The sequence below is a fragment of the Armigeres subalbatus genome, chromosome 3 (assembly GCF_024139115.2).
Source record: "Armigeres subalbatus isolate Guangzhou_Male chromosome 3, GZ_Asu_2, whole genome shotgun sequence".
In the NCBI taxonomy this organism is placed as follows: Eukaryota; Metazoa; Arthropoda; class Insecta; order Diptera; family Culicidae; genus Armigeres; species Armigeres subalbatus.
In genome coordinates this window covers 77,393,174-77,419,416 of record NC_085141.1, presented here as the reverse complement: position 1 = coordinate 77,419,416, position 26,243 = coordinate 77,393,174, and the positions used below count along the sequence as shown (strand labels likewise).

The window sequence follows — 26,243 nt, the reverse complement described above, 5'->3', positions numbered from 1 at the left end:
ATAGCTAAACATTCTCTTCCGAATAGCTTTCATCCAAATACTCGACAATCCTATCTGGATCATAGTCCGCTGCATTCTCTTCAATCGAAGCATCGTCGTTAGGCAGATCATCGTCTTCAGGCTCTGGTTCTGAACCCGGTTCTATTTCGGCCAACTCTCTGGTCTCTTTCAATATTCTTGATTGCTCCAACATATAATATTCTTTAGCGGTCGTATTCAAGCCGTTCAAATCCATCGACATAATCGAATGCTTAGCCAATCTGCTCAAGGCCACAGCTTTCTGTTGGCTGTAAGCTAACCTTTTTTTTGCTGCATACGCCAACTGAGTGCCAGCCTTCGCCATTTCCAGTCCAGCATTAGTTGCAGCGAATCCATGGTGCTTCTTAAGGGATTTACTAGCCTTTTGTCCCATAGGTCGTTTGGAGGTCGAAGGCATATCATCTGGCATGATTACTTCCTGCATGATGTTTTCAACGTTTTCATCTGCATACGATTTTCGTTTTGGTTGAGCCTAGGACACATTCATCAACCAATTAGGAATATGAGTAACAGATAAACAAAAAGACATACCTTTACTTTGTTGTACTGCTGCCACTTCGGAGCACTTTGAAGAATAATATAACAGTGCATCAGGGAAAACGAGGCGTTTTCCGAAGCTGCAAATAAAGTGACCGCCTGTTTTAAAATATCTTCCGGTGAGGCACCACTTTGGCAGCGAGACTCAATTTGAGCATGGTAACCAGCAAACTTGCTGACTATTTTGCTTATGTGATGCCACCTGGCTTTGATGCCACTAGCGGCACGCAGTTCCGGATTTGCCAACACTTGCCGTTCCGTGCAAATCTCTATGAACAAATCATATACCCGATCATACATCGTTTCGATACGCTGGTTCGTTCCGATGCTTGCATCTTGCGATATATTTAACCATGCAGTGCACAGTGCCTCATCCTCCGCTATACTCCAATTTTTTCCTCGTTGTTTCGACGCACTCATCTCAGCTTCACAATAATTTAATCAACTATAAAACCTACTAAATTATCAAGCAACCCTTGACACCACTTTAAAATGTTTGCATAACAAAAACAAAAACAGCCTGTACGGAGCCAAAACAAACATTTTGACGTTACATTCAAATAGCAACTGCATGTATGGTTGCTATTGTGTTGCTAAATTTGGCCACTTGATACTATTTCTGAAATGCATTGCTATTTCCCGCACCTGGATAGCAACCCCCGGTGCGATAACTACGTCATGGTGATCGTTACTATAATAGCTGTAGCAACGCATTGGTGCGCTTGCTCTAATTATGTACATGACCGTCTTGAAACATTGACACATCCCTCGATATTTGTTTTGACGGATCCGTGGCTGACAGAACAGGCAGAGGAGGTGTGAGAAAAACGGATGAACGCGCTGATGCAAGGATTATTCGGGAAATAAAAAAAACCCTAGTACAACTATCAGATCGATCAAGGAAAATCTTCAGCTTTCGGTGTCGGATCGTACCATCAGCCGCAGGATCAGTGAACACGGGTTGAAGAGCAAATTCGCAAAAAAAAAACTTCCGTAAATCAGTCCCAAGAACAAAAAAGCACGGCTCGAATTCGCTAAAAAGCACATCAACAAGTCGATTGAGTTCTGGAAACATGTTTTGTGGACTGATGAATCGAAGCTTGAGATCTTCAATCAAAAGCGACGAGTGAGAGTGTGGAGAAAACCGGATGAAGCCCTACAGGATCGACATCTTCAGCCCACTGTTAAACATGGTGATGGAAACATCATGGTATGGGGCTGCTTCGAATGGGCCGGAGTAGGGAATTCGGGCCGATTCCACGGCATAATGAATGCCGATGCCTACATTGACATCATTAGTGAAAACCTGTGGGAATCGGTGATCAAAACCAAAGTTGGTAAGAACTACATCTTTCAGCAGAATAAAAGCATACTGCGAAGAAAACTAAGGCTTTCTTCAAATCTAAGCGAATGAAGCTGTTGGAATAGCCTGCTCAAAGCCCAGACTTGAATCCTATTGAAAATCTCTTGGCAGTTCTGGATAACAAGGTTGATAAAACTGGTGTTACAAACAAAGACACGTACTACTCAGCTTTATCGAGAGCCTGAAGCTACATTGACCCACAACACCTGACGAATTTGGTGGAAAGCATGCCAACACGTCTTCAGAAGGTAATCGAAGCTCATGGTGGGCATACTGGATACTGACGAGCATCATCTCTAGTTTAAATCATTTTTAATAATATGAATTTTCAAAGTGTATTTTTTTCGTGTCATCTAATTTTTTGTTATTTTTTTTCAAATACTGTACAAATATGAATTGTTAAATAAATCATAATAAAATTTCTTGTTCTACATTTAAAAATTTGCTCATCTGAAAATCATTATTTGCTCCGGCCTGATTTCTTAATTATAAACCAGGTGGATTCTTTTTTCGTTGCGGGTCACTGTAGCTAAATTAGCTTAGCTTAGCTTTGACTGACTATACATATCTAATACATATCTATACATATCTATGCATATATGCTATACATAGCACAAAGAATCAACTGAATGATAGACTGGGATTGCTCAAGCATTCTCAGTGTGCTAGTTTCGGTGACTCAAATATTCAGATGATCAATAACGGCATCGGCCACGTCCATTTAGTTAGTTAGGAAGAGGAAGGAATATTAGTAGGTGATTTTTGCTATTCGAAGACCATGTTTACCTCTGCGTTTCTACAAAAACCACAGGAAGGATTATCAGTTAGTCGGTAGGCATCGTTGGATCTGGATTCACTATGATAAGCGATGCGACCATTTTTAAACACAATTTTAGCTATGCAGAACTCGACATAAGTCGAGTCATGTACGAGACACTAAATGGGATTGTACAAACTCGTCTTATGACAAGTGAACATTTATGAACTATCATGAGACAAGTTTAGTACTACTCCAATTAATTTTACACGTTGTATTGCTTTACAGATACGTATTTCATCCTCAACTCTAAGGCCATTAGTGTCTCGTACTTAACTCGACTCGACTCAAATTAATTCACTTGTCATAAGACGAGTTTGTACAATCCCATTGAATTCCACCACTTGATTGTATCTTGACAGATACGTATTTCGACCTCAACAGTAAGGCCGTCTTCAGTGTCTCGTACTTGACTCGACTCGAAGTCAAGATACAATCAAGTTGTGGAATTCAATGGGATTGTACAAACTCGTCTTATGACAAGTGAAGGCATTCCACAAAAAAGCTCAAAATAATTTTCTTAATCAAATTAATTGTACTTTTTTGCGATTAGTCATCGGCGTGGCAAAATTATGATCAGCGGCGCGCCGACCCAGAATCGTCGTCGGCGGCGGCGTAAGTAAAACCACCGGCGGCGGCGCGGTGGCGCACAGTTCTAGTTTTGTCTATCACGCCACTGCCGATAATATTTTAATCGGCGCACAGGACTTATTTCCATCACATTCTCCAATTACAGTTTGCTTTCAACATGATGAATTTGCTGCATCACTTCATTTAAAAAAAATGTGCTTTTTCTACCAACTCTAACATATTTGATACATATCAGGTTAACTTTACAACTTCCTCGCTTCGTACATCACTTCTCTGCCAAATGACATCATATCGTCTCTGATCGTTATCTTGTTTGGTGATATCGCGAATCTTTCTGGCACTGTTATTTCTAACAATATTCCATGCAGTCTTTTACAGCGAAATAATTCTACCCTAACCGTGCAAACCTAACTTTCGCTTTCCAGTGGAAGCAATTCATTTATCAATACAAATAGGTTCTGTTGTTCATATATGTGTAACAACTGAGAAAATTCCTGCTAAAATTTAAATAGTGAAGTTATTATGTTATAGGTATGACCAGCAAGTTGTAATCTTCATCTTGCGTTTCTGAGCAAAAAAGAACACGACATTGAAGAACCTGCCAATCATCATAGCTTATAATCTCACTAATGACTCATTGCTGTACTTAAACTTATGCCAAGCAATCGTGACACTTCTTCTGCGACGCATCTCCGATCAGTCCAGTCAGTTGACCGCCCGAAGCATGCAAACTTTCTCAGAAATGTATTGCTGGCAAAACATCGCTCGAAGGTTCCCTTTATAATTGCGGGTGTTTTTTTTCTGATTATTTGTTTTGCTTTTCATCGTTCGCCAGCAATTATGACTGATTGACGGTCGCAATTTTAACAGTAGAAAAGTCTCCAGTAAGATGAGTTAATTCTGATGTATCACTTTTGTAGTAATTAATGTTACAATCATTTGAATTTGGTTAAAATTTAAAAAAAACTTTTAACGTTTTAAAAACAGATTTTTCATGGAAGAAATTTCAAAATCATTACCAAATTCTCAGTTGCTACGAATTCAGAAAAGCGAAATGTTCTACAAAATTTTAACAAATTTAATCCTAACAAACTAACAATCTCAAAACTGGTTGAAAATTGAGCAAGAGTTACGTCCTTTTCATCATGAGCTACTTTTGGAAGGTCAAAAATATATCTTTGGAGTTTTGTGCGGCCTTTAAACTAGACCTGGGCCAATCATTTTCTTACCCCGCCGCCGCCGTCTTACCACGCCAATATAGCCATTGAAGGACTACGTACGTTGGTACGTTAAAGGACTTTAGTACGTTATTGGATTTTGTATTTTTTGTTTCAAAAGCGCATTTTTACTGTTATGATTAGCTTCTACTAGATTCTGTTGGAAACAGCTATAATTATTTCAACCAAGTTTATATGATCAAATAGGGTGGTTCAAACTATAGGGTCGACCCGATTATATCATTCCCAGATTTTGTGTGCCTCCGATTTTGTCTACCCTCTATTTTATCTCGTTTTCGACCCGATTTCGTTACACAAAATTTTTTTTTTTTTGAAAGTTTTGGTCTCTTTTTGTAAATAACACCGCAAACAGCAATGATTTTCATGAAATAACTTTCACCGCCTGTGGTTTATTATAAATCATTTCTGAGTACCTGTCAATGATTTTATAAGCCTTTTCGGCAAGAAATAACGGGTATTTCGATTTTGTCACATTTTCTATTTTATCACCCCAAATAGAACACAGGGGTGACAAAATCGTTATGTTACTGTTGTATGGTAAAAAAAATCTATCAATTTTTTTGTTGGGCCGCCCGCTTATTCCGTTCTATTTGATGGTCTGATGCTCTGGACAGAATTGAATTGAATTATCTTTACTTACGAGATTTTCGGCAAACTCTGCACAGCGTTTTAATCAAATCGGTCAACTTCCGGAGGAATTCCTGACGGAACTTCCGGAGGAATTCCTGACGGAACTTCCGGAGGAATTCCTGACGGAACTTCCGGAGGAATTCCTGACGGAACTTCCGGAGGAATTCCTGACGGAACTTCCGGAGGAATTCCTGACGGAACTTCCGGAGGAATTCCTGACGGAACTTCCGGAGGAATTCCTGACGGAACTTCCGGAGGAATTCCTGACGGAACTTCCGGAGGAATTCCTGACGGAACTTCCGGAGGAATTCCTGACGGAACTTCCGGAGGAATTCCTGACGGAACTTCCGGAGGAATTCCTGACGGAACTTCCGGAGGAATTCCGGAGGAATTCCTGACGGAACTTCCGGAGGAATTCCTGACGGAACTTCCGGAGGAATTCCTGACGGAACTTCCGGAGGAATTCCTGACGGAACTTCCGGAGGAATTCCTGACGGAACTTCCGGAGGAATTCCTGACGGAACTTCCGGAGGAATTCCTGACGGAACTTCCGGAGGAATTCCTGACGGAACTTCCGGAGGAATTCCTGACGGAACTTCCGGAGGAATTCCTGACGGAACTTCCGGAGGAATTCCTGACGGAACTTCCGGAGGAATTCCTGACGGAACTTCCGGAGGAATTCCTGACGGAACTTCCGGAGGAATTCCTGACGGAACTTCCGGAGGAATTCCTGACGGAACTTCCGGAGGAATTCCTGACGGAACTTCCGGAGGAATTCCTGACGGAACTTCCGGAGGAATTCCTGACGGAACTTCCGGAGGAATTCCTGACGGAACTTCCGGAGGAATTCCTGACGGAACTTCCGGAGGAATTCCTGACGGAACTTCCGGAGGAATTCCTGACGGAACTTCCGGAGGAATTCCTGACGGAACTTCCGGAGGAATTCTGACGGAACTTCCGGAGGAATTCCTGACGGAACTTCCGGAGGAATTCCTGACGGAACTTCCGGAGGAATTCCTGACGGAACTTCCGGAGGAATTCCTGACGGAACTTCCGGAGGAATTCCTGACGGAACTTCCGGAGGAATTCCTGACGGAACTTCCGGAGGAATTCCTGACGGAACTTCCGGAGGAATTCCTGACGGAACTTCCGGAGGAATTCCTGACGGAACTTCCGGAGGAATTCCTGACGGAACTTCCGGAGGAATTCCTGACGGAACTTCCGGAGGAATTCCTGACGGAACTTCCGGAGGAATTCCTGACGGAACTTCCGGAGGAATTCCTGACGGAACTTCCGGAGGAATTCCTGACGGAACTTCCGGAGGAATTCCTGACGGAACTTCCGGAGGAATTCCTGACGGAACTTCCGGAGGAATTCCTGACGGAACTTCCGGAGGAATTCCTGACGGAACTTCCGGAGGAATTCCTGACGGAACTTCCGGAGGAATTCCTGACGGAACTTCCGGAGGAATTCCTGACGGAACTTCCGGAGGAATTCCTGACGGAACTTCCGGAGGAATTCCTGACGGAACTTCCGGAGGAATTCCTGACGGAACTTCCGGAGGAATTCCTGACGGAACTTCCGGAGGAATTCCTGACGGAACTTCCGGAGGAATTCCTGACGGAACTTCCGGAGGAATTCCTGACGGAACTTCCGGAGGAATTCCTGACGGAACTTCCGGAGGAATTCCTGACGGAACTTCCGGAGGAATTCCTGACGGAACTTCCGGAGGAATTCCTGACGGAACTTCCGGAGAACTTCCTGGCGGACGTTCCGGAGAAATCCCTGACGGAACTCCCGGAGGAATTCTGACGGAACTTCCGGAGGAATTCCTGACGGAACTTCCGGAGGAATTCCTGACGGAACTTCCGGAGGAATTCCTGACGGAACTTCCGGAGGAATTCCTGACGGAACTTCCGGAGGAATTCCTGACGGAACTTCCGGAGGAATTCCTGACGGAACTTCCGGAGGAATTCCTGACGGAACTTCCGGAGGAATTCCTGACGGAACTTCCGGAGGAATTCCTGACGGAACTTCCGGAGGAATTCCTGACGGAACTTCCGGAAAAATTCCTGACGGAACTTCCGGAGGAATTCCTGACGGAACTTCCGAAGGAATTCCTGACGGAACTTCGGGAGGAATTCCTTACGGAGCTTCGGGAGGAATTCCTGACGGAACTTTCGGGGGAATTCTTTACGGAACTTTCGGGGGAATTCCTTACGGAACTTCCGGGGTAATTCCTTACGGCACTTCCGGGGGAGTTCCTTACGGAACTTCCGGAGATATTCCTTACGGAACTTCCGGAGGAATTCCTTACGGAACTTCCGGAGGAATTCCTTACGGATCTTCCGGAGGTATTCCTTACGGAACTTCCGGAGGAATTCCTTACGGAACTTCCGAATGGAATTCCTTACGGAACTTCCGAATGGAATTCCTTACGGAACTTCCGGAGGAATTCCTTACGGAACTTCCGGAGGAATTCCTTACGGAACTTCCGGAGGAATTCCTTACGGAACTTCCGGAGGAATTCCTTACGGAACTTCCGGAGGAATTCCTTACGGAACTTCCGGAGGAATTCCTTACGGAACTTCCGGAGGAATTCCTGACGGAACTTCCGAAGGAATTCCTGACGGAACTTCGGGAGGAATTCCTTACGGAGCTTCGGGAGGAATTCCTGACGGAACTTTCGGGGGAATTCTTTACGGAACTTTCGGGGGAATTCCTTACGGAACTTCCGGGGTAATTCCTTACGGAACTTCCGGGGGAGTTCCTTACGGAACTTCCGGAGATATTCCTTACGGAACTTCCGGAGGAATTCCTTACGGATCTTCCGGAGGTATTCCTTACGGAACTTCCGGAGGAATTCCTTACGGAACTTCCGAATGGAATTCCTTACGGAACTTCCGGAGGAATTCCTTACGGAACTTCCGGAGGAATTCCTTACGGAACTTCCGGAGGAATTCCTTACGGAACTTCCGGAGGAATTCCTTACGGAACTTCCGGAGGAATTCCTTACGGAACTTCCGGAGGAATTCCTTACGGAACTTCCGGAGGAATTCCTTACGGAACTTCCGGAGGAATTCCTGACGAAATTTGCGGAAGAATTCCTGATGAAACTTACGGAAGATTTCCTGACGGAACTTCCGGAGAAATTCCTGAAGGCACTTCTGGAGGAATTCCCAAAGGAACAACCAGAGGCATTCCTGACAGAACTATAAGAGGAATTCCTAACGGAACTTCAGGGGGAATTCCTGATGGAACAGCCGGAGCAACTCCTGACAAAACTTCCGGAGAAATTCCTAATGGAACCTTCGGAGGAACTCCTGATGGAACATCCGGAGGAATCTTAAAGGAACTTCCTGAGAAATTCGGTTCTTACAAGTCCCAAATTAACCTAATGAAATCCCTGGACAAGAAACATCGCATCACGAACAGGCATACTTGGTTAAGGATATGTTAAGCGATGATCGATAAACGTGCTCTATGGCCTGGAGTTGACCAGCACCGCTCAAAGAAACTTCATCATTCATTGCGGTCCTAACTGATTACGCCAGCGTCGTCGTTGCTCTACAAAGTGAGCCTCCAAACACCCTGCATCCAGGGAATTCTCTCAGGTATGGCGCCGTATAACTGTTTTGCCTGGATTCCCGGCCATTGTAGCATCGGGGGAAATACTTCCGCTGATTCCCTCCTCAGTGTTGGACATGAGGGTGTCAACTTCTTATAAGAACGAAAAACGTGGAAGAGCAGATTGTCGATTAGAAAGATAAACAACACAAATCCGATTTTCTTCGACATAAAATTCTGCACCCATTCAAATAAAATCATTTGGCAATGGTCCTGTCGATCGACAGCTGCTGAAATAAGGATGTATGATACAAAATCATTTCAATTGAAAACAAATTCAAAAAAGCACCCATCCAGTGGGCGATCAGTTTTTTTACAATTGTGTATTAAAAATCTGTATAAAATCTAGGCATTTACAAAATTGCTATATATGTATTCTTATACAAGAAGTGTAAGGTTCCACACACGGATATTTTATCAATGTTTGATAAATTCTTGCAATTTTTTCATGTTTGACAAAATTTCATACGGATTTCGCTATTCTACAAAGTTGTACGAAAATCTATTAACTGCTTATTGGGTGTAAAGATTGATAAATGATGAATTTAATTACTGCCGTTATACGCATAATTGTCCCATGTATATAGGGAATCCCAGCAAACATGGGACAAATATGCTTATGACGGCAGTATATGAATTACCGAATAGCAAAATCTGATATTGGTTTGTTTGATATGGTTGCTAAAATAGCAAAAATAATAACACAAAATGTTTTTTTTAATTATTAGTGTGTCATTCGGAATGACTCATTCCTCTCTACCCGGAAAATTTATCTGGCATTGCCGATTTTAGTGGAAATCAAAAAAAAAGTATTGATTGTAAACCAATAGTTGCTTGATTGTTTTCAACAGTTTCACTAATTGGGCACAACATCGATTATATAAGCAGTTCAATAAAATCAAAAGGATGTGCCAAGTTTTGCTTTTTGTTGTTGAAACATATCGATGGAAGTTGAAAGGTGCAAAATTTAATGGTGCTCTACCACTACTAAATCGGGCGTGGAAGGGTTAGCTATTTATTATTGTTAATGGGATTCACTTGAACAAAGCACTCTGAAGTGGTTTTCTTGATTAAAAGATATTTAAATATCATTTGAAGCATGCTTGAAGAAATTGGCACTCACAATGTCACAATTGGAAGAAGTCGATAGAAGCATTTAATTTCTTTAGCTCTTTCTTTTCTCTTGAATTATCTGAAATATCGCATACTGTTCTCAGTCGATGTTGCAATGTGCAAGGTCGCATGTCGGCACCAGTTATCTCATCTCCCCCTATCATGGACATCTTCCCCGAATCACTAAATATCTTCTTTAGGGGAGGCAACTACCGGTGTTGACAGCAAATAGCACAATTCAGGCCATCTGCAAGTTGCACCATCATTGCATCGCATCGCCACCGTGCTGGGATTTGTTACAGGTGTTCGGAAGAATCCACATGAACCCACCCACCCTCGTTGTGCCATTTAAGGGGGAATGGTTTCGAATGTACCATATGGGGAGAACTAGCCATCGCAGGGCTAACATTAACAAGTGTATGTAATATCATCAAATGAAGGAATTTGATAAGCATATTTTTAATTAAACTTAGATAAATGAAATAATAGTTTGGCTCTTTTTGATATCGTTTTGTGACTTTATTTTCCTAATATTTTATCAATAGATTCAGATATTTAGAAAAGAACATTTTAAAATTGAAATTGTTTTCTTCAAAATAACCGATTTTTATGCACACTTATTGATACATGGTATTGAGAGAAGCTACGAAGCTCATTTTTGGATAACATTTGATTTAAATTTAAATGATTTCTCAAGGGGTGCACTTTGGTCATTTTTCCCGTTCAGACAGCTTCGTTTATGCGAATGACGTTCTTCCGGGGAAAGAAGGAGCACATTTCGCCACCGAAGAAGATTCAAGCCAGCGAATTAAATATTGATGCATTTTCATCGTATGACGCCGATCAATATCAATACCGTTTACGGCTGTGGGTCTTGAATTCGTATTGCCTGTGGCGCAACTAGCAAATCAGAAGTATATATTGCGAATATTCGTTGGAAACCGCTTTCTGTTTCCTGGGCTTCGTTTATTGCATTATTCAGTGGCAATGGGATAGAAATTGGAAGTGATTTCACCCGGATACCCGATTGCTAAAAATAAAAATACATTCTACCGGTAGTAGTTTGTATGCTAATAAGAGAAGATCTTGAATAAATGACTTCGCAAACACAAATTTCGAAAACGGGCACACACATACGCTTTTTCTTATAACTATGTATGGGAACTGTTCCGTTTTTCATCTCACTGGACATATATTCATCTCTTCGCGGAATAAATAAATACGGCACCAATTTTGTCGCTTCTGTTTAGTAACATCAAAAAAATGAGAAACCAATCAATTTTTTTTTCATTGGTCCGTTTTTCATGAGATGATCCCTAGTGTGAGGCAAACCATAAAAGTAGTAGCAAAATAACTGATTCGTCTATCAGTTCTTCCACACGTCTCCATTTGTTATTGCCTTTCGTACCGGAAACAACGCATGCATCACACAGCCAAGAACATTAATCTGTCTCACGACTTCCGCTTCGACCCAACTACCATCCTTCAATATGGTTTAGTCTATCATGTGGCAGGATCTATTTCCGTCACCTTTGCTTCTAACCCCATCCATGTTCACTTCACGTAGCTCCTCGTGAGCTGAAAAAGGATCTCAGATACGTACGAAGCCCACGTTAGCCAAAGAACTAGATGAGTCTGTAACACTGACGTCGTACCATCATCGCCACTAGTGGGTGCAATGCATCGTCTTTGTCAAAGCCCATGAATCACTCCGTCAAACGTAACGATGCGAACATACATCGCAATCATAGGAACTTAACTGAACAGAAGCGTTTTCCAACTGATTCAACTTGAGCGGACCAAGGCTCGTGCTTTTTACGTCAGTCAGTACATACGCACATTTGTTCGCGAGCCACACTTTGGTTTATTTATTGCATCATGATATGGCATCCGTACGGCTTCCTATTCTATGGTACCTTTTATTTTGCTTCGATCATATCTAATGGATTTATTTTGAGATCGATAAGCTTAATACTCTTGCCTGGTTCAAATACTAACTTGTAAGAAAAACCTCACTTATGTTGTGTAAGAATCAATTTGAGGAAAAGTATCCCTGAATGTTGAGGATCACTGCTCTATGTGATTGAAACTTTATCCGTCGTGTTTCCACAGTAGCCAGCGCTTCAACAAAGGTTGACCAAAATTCCGTAGTTTACAGTTTGGTGACATATATCAAATTATGACGGAACTTAACTTTGATCACATATCGTTATTTAAATTTTATTTCCATGCACTTCGAACTACAATTCTTATCTGTAAGCATAAGCAATGACACACCTTTTCCTGTGAAACGAAACGAAATTTGTTATTTCCTTGATAATTTGAATCAACTTCCGAGATTACAAAACATCCGAGATTACAAAACGAAGCAAAATAAAGGCCCCATTTGATTTGAAACTTTCCAAAACGAAACGATTTTTTATTTTTCCGCGGAATTTTCAGGGAATCGTTCTTGTATTAAGTACACAATTTCAATATATACTTTTATAGTCAAGTAGCTGTTCTGCATCCAAGAGCAGTTCAGTAACAGACGCCGTAGGCAGTGATAAAACACCCGGTTCTCGTTTTTATGCCATTAGGGATAAGACTGTTTTGTCGCCATCGGTGCCCTAGCATTAACAGCACTTTCAAAAGAATTAGTCGTGGAGCGTATGTCCCCGAATATGATTATTTTTATACCGGTTTGTGACAGATGTCTCCCACGATGAGATTGGCAGAACTCCAACAATTTGGATTCTAATTCTGATAAATTTTATGTCACTTAAAACTGAAGTTAAAAGCACACCTTCATATCGGCCAATCGTTGTGGTGTTGTGCTTTTGTGCTATTCAAAAATCATTAAACGAATGCTTAGATTACGTATCTACTAGGCGTGCTGAGATAGCAAATTATTCTTTCCCGTAAAATAAAAAAAAAATATGTCCAGGTCTTTTTTTTTTTGCTTATTTAAAATAAACTTTTCCAAATAGCCCATATTTTTAGACGCATCCAACGATTTGAATAAAAAATCCAGATTAATCCACCTAGCGGTGATGGTGCCTTTCTCGTTTTTCTCGAGTGACTTTTGGTATGAAAACAAAAACATAATTTTGTCCATAACTTCTGAGCCCATTGTCCGATTCGCCCAATTTTCAATAGGAAACAATGGGACAGGATTCTGCGTCGAATGCAATTTGTTAAGAGCAAATCGGTTGAGAATAAGTGGAAAAAAATGAGTGAGAAATTTTCACGTAAGTTTTTCTTTTACTGATTATGGATCGACTGTACGTTTTAATTTAATTTATTGAACGGCTACTCAGTCTTGCACTTATTACAACGAGTGTTTTATTTACCCGACGTTTCGACACGGGGATTGTGTCTCCCCGTGTGATCCCCGTGTCGAAACGTCGGGTAAATAAAAAACTCGTTGAAATAAGTGCAAGACTGAGTAGCCGTTCAATAAATTAAAGTAAGTTTTTTTTATTTTGACCATAACTCCTGAGCCCATAGTCCAATCCGCCCAATTTTCAATAGGATACAATGGGACAGAATTCTGCGTCGAATGCATTTTGTTTAGAGCAAATCGGTTGAGAATAAGTGCCAAAAAATGAGTGAGAAATTTTCATGTAAAAAATATATTTTGACCATAACTCCTAAACCCATAGTCCGATCCGCCCGATTTTCAATAGGAAACAATGGGACAGGATTCTGCGTCGAATGCAACTTGTTGCGAGCAAATTGGTTAAGGATATGTACCTTAAAAATGAGTGAAATTTATTTGTCCACAGACATACACACACATACACACACATGAATGAAAGACAGACACAGACATCACCTCAATTCGTCGAGCTGAGTGGGGTCTCCGGGCCTCCTATAAAAAGTTCATTTTTGGAGCGAACATATAGCCTTTACCGTATACTTAGTATACGAGAAAGGCAAACATATCAGGTGGTTTATGTACAAGACTCCCCCGCCTGTCGTAAATAACGCAAAACAGTTTGGTGCCTTGAGGACTGTATTGCTATCATGAATTAATATTATAAGATAATTCTTTTGTTTTCTCATGTCGTTGATTTCGAACAAGACTGGCATAACACAAAATATGAAGCTTGTTGGATACGACAATTTAAAATTTTCCCTTAACAAAGTTACTTAGATTACTATACATTTTTGTTATTATACCGTGTTCCGAAGAACAAGAGCCCCTTCGCCGATTCTACGAGCTGATAGCAAAGACAGTTTCATGCTGATACAGCTTCAAGCTGGAATAATGTATTTGTTTAAATTATGTTTTCACATTAGATGATTGGATGACTTACATAATTCGGTTTAGAGCTTTACAATGATTCTTCGTTGTTGTTCAACTAAATACACGTAAGCCGCTAGCTGTCATCATATTTAAAGTGTTGTGACGGTTTTTCTCTGGCTCAAAATAAACTGTTTTGAAAGCAGTGAATTGGCGAGCCTCGCTCTTAGGTAGCACCGTTGCAACACACGTCCATACTTCGTTTGGAGTTGCAAGCAGCAACGCTAGGAGCGAGGCTCGCCAATTCCGTCTGCGAGATTCTCACGTTAGAAGTCAAGCGTCGTTGCATGTGGTCCGATTCGAAGACCGTACTCTCGTGGATTCACTCCGACCACCGTCGTTATAAACAGTTCGTGGCTTTCCGGATCGGAGAGATACACAGCCTAACGAAAATAGCGGAATGGCGTTGGGTGCCGACTAAGTGCAATGCGGCCGACGCGTTAACGAAGTGGGAGAAGGCGCACAGCATACATTCCGATGCTCCGTGGTTCCGCGGCCCTGGATTCCTCTACCAGCCGGAGGATTGTTGGCCGAAGCAGGACAGCATCGCACCAAACGTTGCCGAGGAGGTTCGAGCGTGTGTCCAGTTCACGATGTCGCCATCACCATGTCGATAGTAGATCTGCAACGATTTTCGAAGTGGATGGTATTAGTGCGGACGGTGGCATGCGTCTATCGGTTCGCGTCGAACTGTCGAAGGAAAAAGACGGATTCAAGATCGAAGCAGTTCCAACTACAGAAGCGGTGAAGAAGGCGGTTATAAAAACTGTACGATCGACGACGGTACCGTTGAAACGTGAAGAGTACCAGAAGGCGGAGGCGTACCTCTGGCAATCAGCCCAGGCCGATTGTATCGGCGACGAGATCAAGACGATCAAAAAGAACCGGCAGCTACCGTTACGGCAGAAGCAGCAATTATAGAAGAGTGGCAGTTTGCACAACCTGAGTCCGTTCCTAGACGCTGAGGACGTACTGCGAATGGAAGGTGCAAGGCAGTGCAAGGTTCGTCGCTGCCGTTCGAGCTTCGATTCTCAAGAATTCTACCGAAACAGCATCCGGTGACTGATAAGCTGCTCGAATACAACCATCACCGAGTAGCACATTGAAATGTGGAATCTGCCGTCAACGAAATCCGGCAAAGATTCAGCATTCGGAACCTGCCAGCAGAGTTGAAGCGGATCGGGAAGTCTTGCATGTGGTGCAAGGTGAAGAAATGCCGAGCGAGGACACCGAGAATGGCTCCATTGCCGGAGTCACGCGTCACGGCGGGACTACCACCGTTCAGCCACACCGGCGTGGACTTCTGCGGTCACAGTCACAGTCGGTCGAAGATCGGAGAACATCTGTTTGTTTACCTGCATGACTACGAGAGCTGTTCACCTTGAAGTCGCTCACAGCCTGACGACTCAAGCGTGTTTGTGGCCATTCGGAGGTCCGTGTGCCGTCGAGGAAAACCGTTGGAATTCTACTCCGACAACAACACGAATTTTCAAGCTGCCAGCAAGGTGATCCATCCATTGCCGAACCATTTCGTTCGCAGCGTCGGAATTACCAATGTAGAACGTGCCGTTCCTCACACAAGCGAAGGTGAAGCACTGCGGGACCGTTACAAGCGGTCACAACTATTGGCGGACAAACTGTGGGCTCGCTGGGTATCTGAATATCTGCCATCAATCAACCAGCGAACGAAGTGGCACAAAGAGTCGCCACCACTAGCCCAATGTGACCTCGTATACATCGCAGACGACGCGGTGCGAAAGAGCTGGGTTCGTGGCGTCGTGACGGAAGTTCATCCGGGGGTGGACGGCCGAATTCGACAAGAGGCGGTACAGACGGTGAATGGTAAGTTTAGGAGGCCGGTGGTAAAGCTAGCGGTGCTGGAGGTCCAGGAGAGTAACTCCGGCATTGCAGAGACCCCACCGCTACCACTCGGCATAGAGAAACCCTGAGTTGTGCGCACCCGGCGCATGGTGCATCCGCTTCGTAAGAAACGATGTTGTCGAGGCGAAACGGTAGCAGCCTGGACGTAAGTGTGCGTGAGTATATATACTATTTAAAAAAAAATAAAAAATATTAGGCGTGCGGCAAGTGCTGGAAGCGTTTGCCAACAAAAGTAATAGGGTTGCTAAATCGCCTGGAAAAGTATTTTCATATCTCTACACGTAAAAAAAATTAATGTTGTTTATTATTAATTTTTCTAATACTTTTTTGCCAAAGCAGGCGCTTAATGACATGTATAAGAAAAAACTTATACATCGCATTAGTCACATACATTCGGAAACTTATACTTTTCATTAACTTTTGAATGTTATTAGCTTTTTGATATGGGATCATTCATTGGGTGGCATAATGAAGAGTATAAGTATTTTCGAATGGTTTTTTGCCATAACATATAAGGTTATTTTTTTACGTGTAATTATAGGATCCCTAGTTGGTACTGGTGTTCGTACCGGCGGTGGACGCAGAAGTTCGAGACACGTGCGGATTTTGCGCCCGAACATGACCTCGGATGGCGACTTCTGGTCGGGAAGAGCACGATTGGGCGTACGTTAGAAGAAATATATCCAGTGCTGCCTGTATCGATCCTCTCCCCTCTCTAATCTTCTTCACGGCCCGTTTGAAAGTGTCCACGAATCTTTCCGCTTGGCCATTGGACTGTGGATGGAACGGAGCCGTCGTGAGGTGTTCAATGCCGTTGGTGGCGCAGAAATCAGCGAACTCGGCGCTGGTGAATTGGTTACCGTTGTCGCTGACCAGTGTAGCAGGCATACCCGGGTGAGCGAACAGCCCACGGAGGATGCTGATGGTCACCGTCGTCGTCGAGGTGATACGGTTCGTTTGAACAATCTCCGGCCACTTGGAGAGCGAATCGATAAGGTAGTATTCGCCTTCGATCGGGCCAGCGTAATCGATGTGGACTCGCTGCCGCAGAACTGTTTATTTGGGCCACGGCACAGGTGTAGAGTGAGGAAATGATCTAGCTACGGACGCGCACTTTTGGCATGCCTTGACGAAGGCGACGATATCGGCATCCAAACTGGGCCAATAGACGTAGCTGCGTGCGAGAGATTTCATGTGCTGCATTCCGGGATTGCCACGATGGAACTATTCCAGGCAGCGCTTGCGATGCAACGAAGGGATGACGAGCCGTTCGGCAAACATGATGTACCCATCTACCACAGAGAGCGATTCCTGTCTGGCTTGGAACTGTTGGAGGTCGGACTCCGAAAGTTTTGACTGGGGCCAACCATTCTGGATGTGGTGGTATACTTTACGTAGCAGCGGATCTGTCTGGGTGCTTTGCGCGACGGCTCTGAAATGGAGAGGCAACACTTTAACGGAACTAGATATAACTGACCTGAGGTCCTCTTCCAGGTTGAGGCTTGCGATGATGTAATCTTCATCGGGCTTGACGTGCTGGTTGATCAACCGGGTAAGCAGGTCCGCGTTGCCGAACTGGGCACGTACTCGATGTCGAAATCGCAGAGCAGCAGGTTGAGTGCGAAGCGTTGAAGGAGATTTGCGGTGTAGACCGGAATGCAATGCCGAAGATCCGCAGCAGAGGCTGATGATCCGTTTGCAAACGAAAGTGGCGTCCGAAGCGCATCTTGTGGAACTTCGCAAGGGCGAAGATGGTGGCCAAACCTTCACGGTCCGGCTGACTGTAACCTTGCTCCGCTTTCGTGAGTGCCCTGGAGGCATGCTGGACAACCTTGATGCTACCGTCGGGGAACTTGTGGCTGATCGTCGCTCCTAGTCCAATGGAGGAAGCGTCGGCAGAGACGATAATTGCTGCCGCTGAATTGCTCCCGGCGGGTTGACACTACTTCTTCCACTTTGCTCACTACCAACGGCCATCGCACTTGCGATTTCGACTTCGCGAATACAATATAACGACAACCGGTTTAAAATACTTTGATGTGCTTCATTCAGCATCGCGCAGTGACAGTTATGCTGTCGTGGTGCGAGCCCAGCGGCGTACTCAGTACCGTGCAGCACATCGCATTAGGGTTGTACACAACACTATGATATACACTGTGATACTAGCATTTGAGGTAGTAGAATAGTGAATAATTAGGCGATAACAACATACTGAAAAAGTCCTCAAGTGGAGAACGAAATGCGTATCTGTGTTGATACCAAAAAACTGATTAGTAGAAATAAAAGCAAGACAACAGTTATTTAAATCGTGTAGTATAATAGCTTTCGATTAAGGTAGTTTGCACTGTAGAGATAGAATATAGAATAATAAGTTCAGTATTAAGTTCACTAAATTCTAGTACCTTACACGTTTTTGGACGAACCGAGCACTTCGATGTAATAGCACAGTCCGTCAATATCATTTACGCCTATGGGTGACACTCTGGATGACATATCTCATTGACAGATAGTAAGTGAACATCAACTTAATAAGCAGTGCAACTTACCGAATTAGGTGAACCCTTGAGTTTTGGTTGATATAAGTGGTTAGTAGTACTAAAAATCCAGATTAATACACCTAGCGTTGATTGTGCCTTTCTCGCATTTAGTTATGACACCAATCTTATATGGAGTTTATATGGTCCGATGTACCATTTTCTTCATAACTTTTAAATGCAATGACCGATCGTTATAAAATTCAACAAGGCTTTGTCTCCTGTCGAATGAAACTTGTTGCGAGAAAATCGGTTAAGGATTACTATACGAAAAGTTGTCTAATGTTTTTTATAACTTTTGTGCACACACATACACACATACATACACACGGACAGACAGACATGTGCTCAGCTCGTCGAGCTTAGTCGATTGGTATATAATACTATGGGTCTCAAAGGCTTCTATAAAAAATTCGTTTTCGGAGTGAAATGATAGCCTTTCGGTACAACTTAGTTGTACGAGAAAGGCAAAAATATTAAAAATCGTCTAAAAAACCGTCTATTTTTTTTTTTAATTTTTCCGTATCCCTTGCAAATTTTAATACTGGTGAATAATACTTTTATCTTCTTGGACATCAAAGTTGGAAGGGTTTTTTTCCCTGCAGAAAGGATTTTTTTCTGAAATCAAACTTCTCACACATAATGTTTTACTTTACTAATCCAAGTCTACTGAAAGCGAAAAAGCCATTTAGCCGAAAATGTAATTTGGCCGAACAAATCTCGCTTAACTTTTCAAAAGGACCTAAGTGTCGTGACCCGACCGAGATTTCCAGTCTCGACCGTTCGTCGCAACAATACTCAGCAAACTGATTGTCATTTCGCTCTCGCACGATCATCCCGAAAAGTTTCTTGCTGGATGGAATCAAAATATCTTACAATCTTAGGTCGTTCGCTACACGTTTAAACAAAATATACTACAAATGAGTATAATTTAATTGGATAATAACTAAATGCAAATAAGACAATAAAGTAAAGTGAATATTATTTCCGACACTTTATACACCTGATCTTATCTACTACATTCTTTTCCTCCTCTACTCTACAGGAAAGTTGTGAACGTATAATTCAAAATTTCAAGAAAAGCTTATGCAAAAATTATTTGAAACATAACACAATGAAGCCGAAAATTTGGTCAAATCCAATTCTAATGCATTTAAATCAAACTCAAATCAAACACTCAGTCCAAATCAAGTAGGAAACCAATTCCAATCGAATCCTAATCCAATCCAATTTAAACTTCATCCAAATCCAAGCCAAATTTAATAAAATGTTCAATCATATCTTAATCCAATCCAATCCAAATCTAACAAAAAAATGCAAATCCATCTAAATTTAATCTTTATCCAATCCAAATTTAATTTGAATCCAAAAGCAATTTAAATCCAATGCAAAATTAATCCAAATCCAGTCCGAAGCCAATCCATAACCAATGCAAAGCCAATCCAAGTCCAATCCAAGTCCAATCCAACGTCAATCCAAATACCTGTTTGAATCCAAGTCCAACCGAAGTCTCATCCCAATTCAATCCGAATCCAATTCAAATCAAATAAAAAATAGTCCAAGTACAATTCAATTTCAATACAAATCTAGCCAAATCCAACGATATAATTAAAATCTAGTCATAGCCAATGAAATATACTCCAAAATCCAATCCAATTTTAATCGAAATCTATTGCAAATCCAATGCAAATTTAATCTGAAACCATTGGAAATCCAATTCAAAGCAAATTACTCAATTACTCATTCATATATAATCTTTATTCCAATCCAAATTCAATCTGAATCAAAATCCAATTCAAATCTAATATAATCCGAATCCTATCAAAATCCAATCCAAACTTAAACTAAATCCAGTCCGAATCAAATCCAATTAAAATATAGCCAAATTCAAATAAAAACTCATTCAAGTCTCTTAATCCAATCCAAATTTAATCTGAATCCAATTCAGATACAATCCAAATCCAAATTCAAGTCTGAATCTATGGTAAATCCAATTCAATCCAAATCCAATCCACATTCATTACAAATCCAATCCAAATTCACTTGTAGTGATGAACTTTGTCCTACTTAAAAATCACTTTAATAAAGAAACAAAAAAAAATCCAAATTCAATACAAATACAGTCTAAATCCAATTCAACACAAATCTAGCCAATTTAATTACTCATTTAAATCTGATCTTCATCCAATCCATATTTAACCTGAATCGAGTCATAATTCAATGCAAACCCAATTTAAATACCAATTCAAATCAAGATCCAGAAATTTTACTCCAATCCTATCCAAATTCAGTTCAAATCCAATCCACACTTAATCCAAATCCAATCCAAACCAAATGTAGCCAAATTAAATCACTCATTTAAATATAATCTTTATCTAATCCAAATTTAATCTAAATCCAATCTAATTCAAAGCCAATTTAATCCGAATCCAATCCAAATCCATTGCAAATCCAATCCAAATGTAATGCAAATCCAGTCCGAATCAATTCCAATCAAAACCTAGCCAAATCTAACTAAATACTCATCCAGATCTAATCATAATCCAATCCAAATTTAATCCAATCCAGTTCAAATGCAATTTAATCCGAGTCCATTTCAAATCCAATCCAAACTTAATCGAAATCCAGTCCGAATCAAATCCAATCCAAATTCAAGTACAATTCAAATCCAATTCAAATCTAGTCAAATCCACTGAAATACTCAATCAAATTTAATTCAAATCCAATCTATATTTAATCTTAATCTATTGCAAATTCAATCCAATCCAAACCTAGTCTAATCCAAATGCAAATCCTGTCCAAATACAATCTAACACAAATCTTGCCTATTCAAATATTCTTTCAAATTTTATCTGAATCTATTGCAAATTCAATCCAAGTCCAATGAAAATCCAGTCCAAATACAATCCAAATATTAAATCAAATCCTGATCCAATTGAAATCTCATCCCAACTCAATACAAATCCAATACCAATACAGTTCAAGTCCAATGAACATCTCTAAATCCGATGTCAATTCCAAAAACGAGATTCAAATTGAAAATCCATCTTAAAATATTGAGTTGCTAGAATATATTTTCTAATTCAGTATTAAAATTTAATCTTTTCTTAATGTTTTTTTTTTTGCAAATTTTTGTCACCCGGCCTACTCCACTGCCCTTCCGTCAGGGAGCCTACCGGGACGCTAGCCATCTTTGTTTTTTTATTGTTTTTGTTTTCATTGTTCATGCTTTCTTTTTTTTTTGCACTTTTCTGTCACCCGGCCTTCTCCACTGCCCTTCCGTCAGAGAGCCTACCGGGGACGCTAGCCATCTTTGTTTTTGTTTTCATTGTGCTCTCTTTTTTACACTTTTCTGTCACCCGGCCTACTCCACTGCCCTTCCGTCAGGGAGCCTACAGGGGACGCTAGCATATTTCCTTTATTTGTCTCCATTTTACGCTTGCACTTTTCTGTCACCCGGCCTACTCCACTGCCCTTCCGTCAGGGAGCCTACCGGGGACGCTAGCATATTTCCTTTATTGGTCTCCATTTTACGCTTATATTTACCTGATTGTTTTCCGTATATCACTTTTTCCGGGGAGCACTAGCAAGACCAACAGATAAAAATCACAATTCTACCGGCTGCGTCATTGTCGTGACCCGACCGAGATTTCCAGTCTCGACCGTTCGTCGCAACAATACTCAGCAAACTGATTGTCATTTCGCTCTCGCACGATCATCCCGAAAAGTTTCTTGCTGGATGGAATCAAAATATTGTCAGATTTTCTGGATATGATACACTGCGCGGCGTTTGTAATGTTCCCAAATGGGTACTTGCACAAAACTTCACGCGGCGAATGACTGTCGAAAGGTACGGCCGCGCCAAACGATACACCGCAATGCTATTCACCCATAAGAATCAAGTAAACGGGGTGCAGAAAGCGCGGCGGTACCTTTCATGAAGGGTTCGCCGCGTGAAATTTTGAGAAAATCAGACAATATCTTACAATCTTAGGTCGTTCGCTACACGTTTAAACAAAATATACTACAAATGAGTATAATTTAATTGGATAATAACTAAATGCAAATAAGACAATAAAGTAAAGTGAATATTATTTCCGACACTTTATACACCTGATCTTATCTACTACACTAAGTAACATTTTTTCATGAATTAATTTGATTAGCGCAATCAACAGAAAAACATGAAAGCTTTCGATTGCAGTACTCAAATTAATTCATGAAAAAAAATGTTACTTAGGTCCTTTTGAAAAGTTAAGCGAGAATCATTAAGCCAAAACCAATCTGGTCGAAAGTCATTTGGCCAAAAATGTCATTTGTTCGAAATAGACACACAATCCTAAATAACGTTTGACAAAATTGGTTGTTAGCATGCATTAGCATTAGCATTGAGCAGTTCGTACAATATCGTAGGTGGTACAAGCCTAGACTGTTGTACAAGGGTAGTATGACTCTCGTCCGTAACCACAGAAAAAGATTTGGGACTAATCTTTATCTCTTAGACGAGAGCAGTACATTCTCCAACAGTCGAGATCTGTCCTGGCCACGTCCTTGCGAATGCTGAGGAAAGGGAAGGATAGTTAGTTGTACACCTACTTAAGAAAGATGCAGAGAACTCTACGACCTCTCATAGGTGTCACGGGAGTTTTTTGGAGTGGGGGAAAGGTTTAACAATGGGAATCGTTTGGTTAACGTTAAGACGTATACATATATTCGATGATCACACTTACTTTGTCCGATTGTTTGGTAGATCTAGTACTCTATAATCAGGTCATTCCTCGGGATACCTAAAATGGAAAAGTACATAAAAATGCAGATAATTATGCAAAATTTTACTTACCAACACATTGAATTCCTGCTGGTCAAAAAACAAGATCTTCTCATTCACAAATGTATGAAGGTATAATAGTTTATATCCACTATATTCTTCAATTTTATATAATGGTAGACGCAGACATATTAGCACTAGCATTCTGCAGCTCGCACAAACTCTCAGGTGGCACAAGCCAAAACTTCTGCATGAAGTAGCATCACTCTCATCCGCCCCACATACACCGATCTGGGACCAATCCCCAACTCTCAGACGGCAGCAATGCACCCTCCATCAGTCGAAATCAGCCCCAGCCACGCCCCCGCAAACGCCGAGGAAGGGGAGGGATGGCCCGCCGGACACCCACTCAAGAAAGATGCAGAGAACTCCACGACCTCTCAGAGGTTCCACAGGAGGCCCCGGGACCGTGTGGAGGGCTACAGCAGCAGGAATCGCCCCAGTACACCGTAAACACAGAAAGAAGTAAGACAGAAGCACAAAACAAGAAAGGGACGAGCCCGGAAGTGAAACCACGACCTCCCGCCTACAAGGCAGAAGCGACAGCCGCCAGACCACCGAGCTCGTTAGAATGGTAGACGCAGACATATACTCCCAAATTTAGAAACTTTATTTATGATAATGTATAAACATGACTTCGTCCGACAAATGAATATAGAAACTAATTTAACTTGCTTTCGTTCAACAAACATTGTTATCATTTGTCGGAAATGGAGGATGCAATTTTCCATTATCCCTCGCTTCGAGATGCGCTTTACGGAGCAAAGTGATCTGTGAATGGGTCTGTGAGGATGTGAATGTATGTGTTAGTGTACGTGGGACCGTGAATGTACGTGTGTGTATATGTGTCTGTGTCACTTCATGGAGATGTGTACAAAAACATATCGAAAATCGGCAATTCACTCAATCGTGTCTTTGTAGGTGAGCCATTTCCCAGATGATGCTGAAAATTACGAATTTATAGGTAACGCATTTGACTGGGTCGAATACATAAGTTATGATATACTATTCATTTCATTTTCTTCGAATGCTAGATGTTGGTTCTTATATTGGGGCAATCTTTCTAAACTTCAATTATGATAACAGGATGACTTTGTTTGTAATATGTCTATGGCACTAATTTCTACTCAATGTCTTCATTTAACAAGCATTATTAGTTTTTTGAAATAAAAGTAACTATACCTCCCATTCTCCCTCACATCGAAATACGCTAACAGAACAAAATAAAATTAGTAAAAGAGATCAATCATATCCAAAAAAGTTAATGTTAGTTCAAGATTTTTAAAATCTGTTCAGCGTATTACATGTTTGTTTCTTTTATTTCTTGTGTGTATGTGTATCTGTGTGTGTTCGTGTGCGTGCGTGTATGTGAGGGTGTGTGTGTGCTTGTGTGTGTGTGTGTGTGTGTGTGTGTGTGTGTGTGTGTGTGTGTGTGTGTGTGTGTGTGTGTGTGTGTGTGTGTGTGTGTGTGTGTGTGTGTGTGTGTGTGTGTATCTAGGCATATGTGTGCATGTAGTTCTGATGTTTCAATCGTCATCGGAGGACGATTCGGCTATATTATACAGTTCTTCCAACTTCTTGTTCAATTTATCCTTATCTTCCGCTAGTTCATACCATTGATCTACCGAAATGTCATCAAATCTCCATAAATTCTGGGCGATGGTATCCCACCAAGTAAAGGACGGCCTTCCTCGTTTCCGATGCGGTAGTCTGTATTCCGCGGCTAGTTTCAGCAAATGATTATCCGGCCTCCGAATAATATGTCCCCAGTAGCGCAACTGTAGTATTCTTATCCATTTCGTAATAGATCTCGGTGACAATTCCAGGTCTACGGGGTTTAAATTTCTATTTTCAATATCACAGAGACCTTTGATTTGATTAAAGATCTGTTTCTCATATCTTCGCAAAGATTTTCTCGATCTTTTGGTTAGAACCATTGCCTGGGTACCATAAGCCATGGTCGGCGAAATGACGCTCTCATATATCATTGTTCCCAACTTCAATGATGGCTTCCTCACCCTTACGAACTCCAAAATTGCTTTTGAGGCGGCAATTGCATCTTTCGACCTTTTCCTAGTTGTAAACGGTCGATGAAGGCGTTCTGTGATTGGGACTCCTAGATGATATATTGTTGAAGCCGTTTTATAGATGACCCCATCGATTTCAACTTCTTTAGGCGATTCTCCTTTTGGAGAGCGAACAAGGATCTGGCACTTCGCATCGTTGAGTGTCAGGTTCATTTCATTCAAGTGCTTTTTCAGAACAGGAAGTAAAGTCTCCAGTTCCTCAACTGTTCTTGCAATGATGAGAATGTCATTTGCATATACTAATATAACTGGGAACCTTATTCTACCTGACTGATTAAAATACAGAAATCCTTGGAGTTCGGTTTCCACTTTTCTCAGAACTTCCTCCATTATAATATCGAATATAAAAGGGGAGAGTGGACAACCCTGTTTCACACCTTTCTTCCTTGATTGTGGAGATGTCTTCTGTCCTTTCCAAAAGATCCTTTGCTTCTCATCGATCATGCAATTTATTATCCTGTTAGTCAATCTTCTTGTAGCACCTTTTGATTCAAGCACCGTTGAAAGTGTTTTGAGGCTGACATTATCGAATGCTTTAGCAATATCCAGAGACATCACAATTAAATTATCTCCAGCATTCCATTTTTCCTCCATTATGCGACGAGCCGTGAATATGTGGTCTACTGTAGATCTTTCGTTCAAAAATCCTGCTTGATGATTCCCTATAGGT

The 26,243-nt window shown here is 41.6% G+C and overlaps 2 protein-coding genes across 5 annotated transcripts in view; one reads left to right on the top strand and one right to left on the bottom strand.

The window, feature by feature from the left end:
* LOC134224359 (ATP-binding cassette sub-family G member 1) overlaps positions 1–26,243 on the top strand; it is a 204,972-nt gene that overhangs the window by 75,703 nt on the left and 103,026 nt on the right. The window lies entirely within an intron of this gene.
* Positions 5–1,062, bottom strand: LOC134221749 (uncharacterized). Its single transcript, XM_062700935.1, has 2 exons — positions 571–1,062; positions 5–511 (listed from the first exon to the last, which is right to left on the bottom strand). The coding sequence occupies exons 1-2, from the start codon at positions 994–996 to the stop codon at positions 5–7; spliced, it is 933 nt and encodes a 310-aa protein (XP_062556919.1). The 5' UTR covers positions 997–1,062.

Coding starts and splice junctions, on each gene's coding strand:
- LOC134221749 (XM_062700935.1), bottom strand. CDS start 996: ATGAGTGCGTCGAAACAACGAGGAAAAAATTGGAGTATAGCGGAGGAT. Junction 512..570: donor AGCAGTACAACAAAGTAAAG/GTATGTCTTTTT, acceptor AATGTGTCCTAG/GCTCAACCAAAACGAAAATC.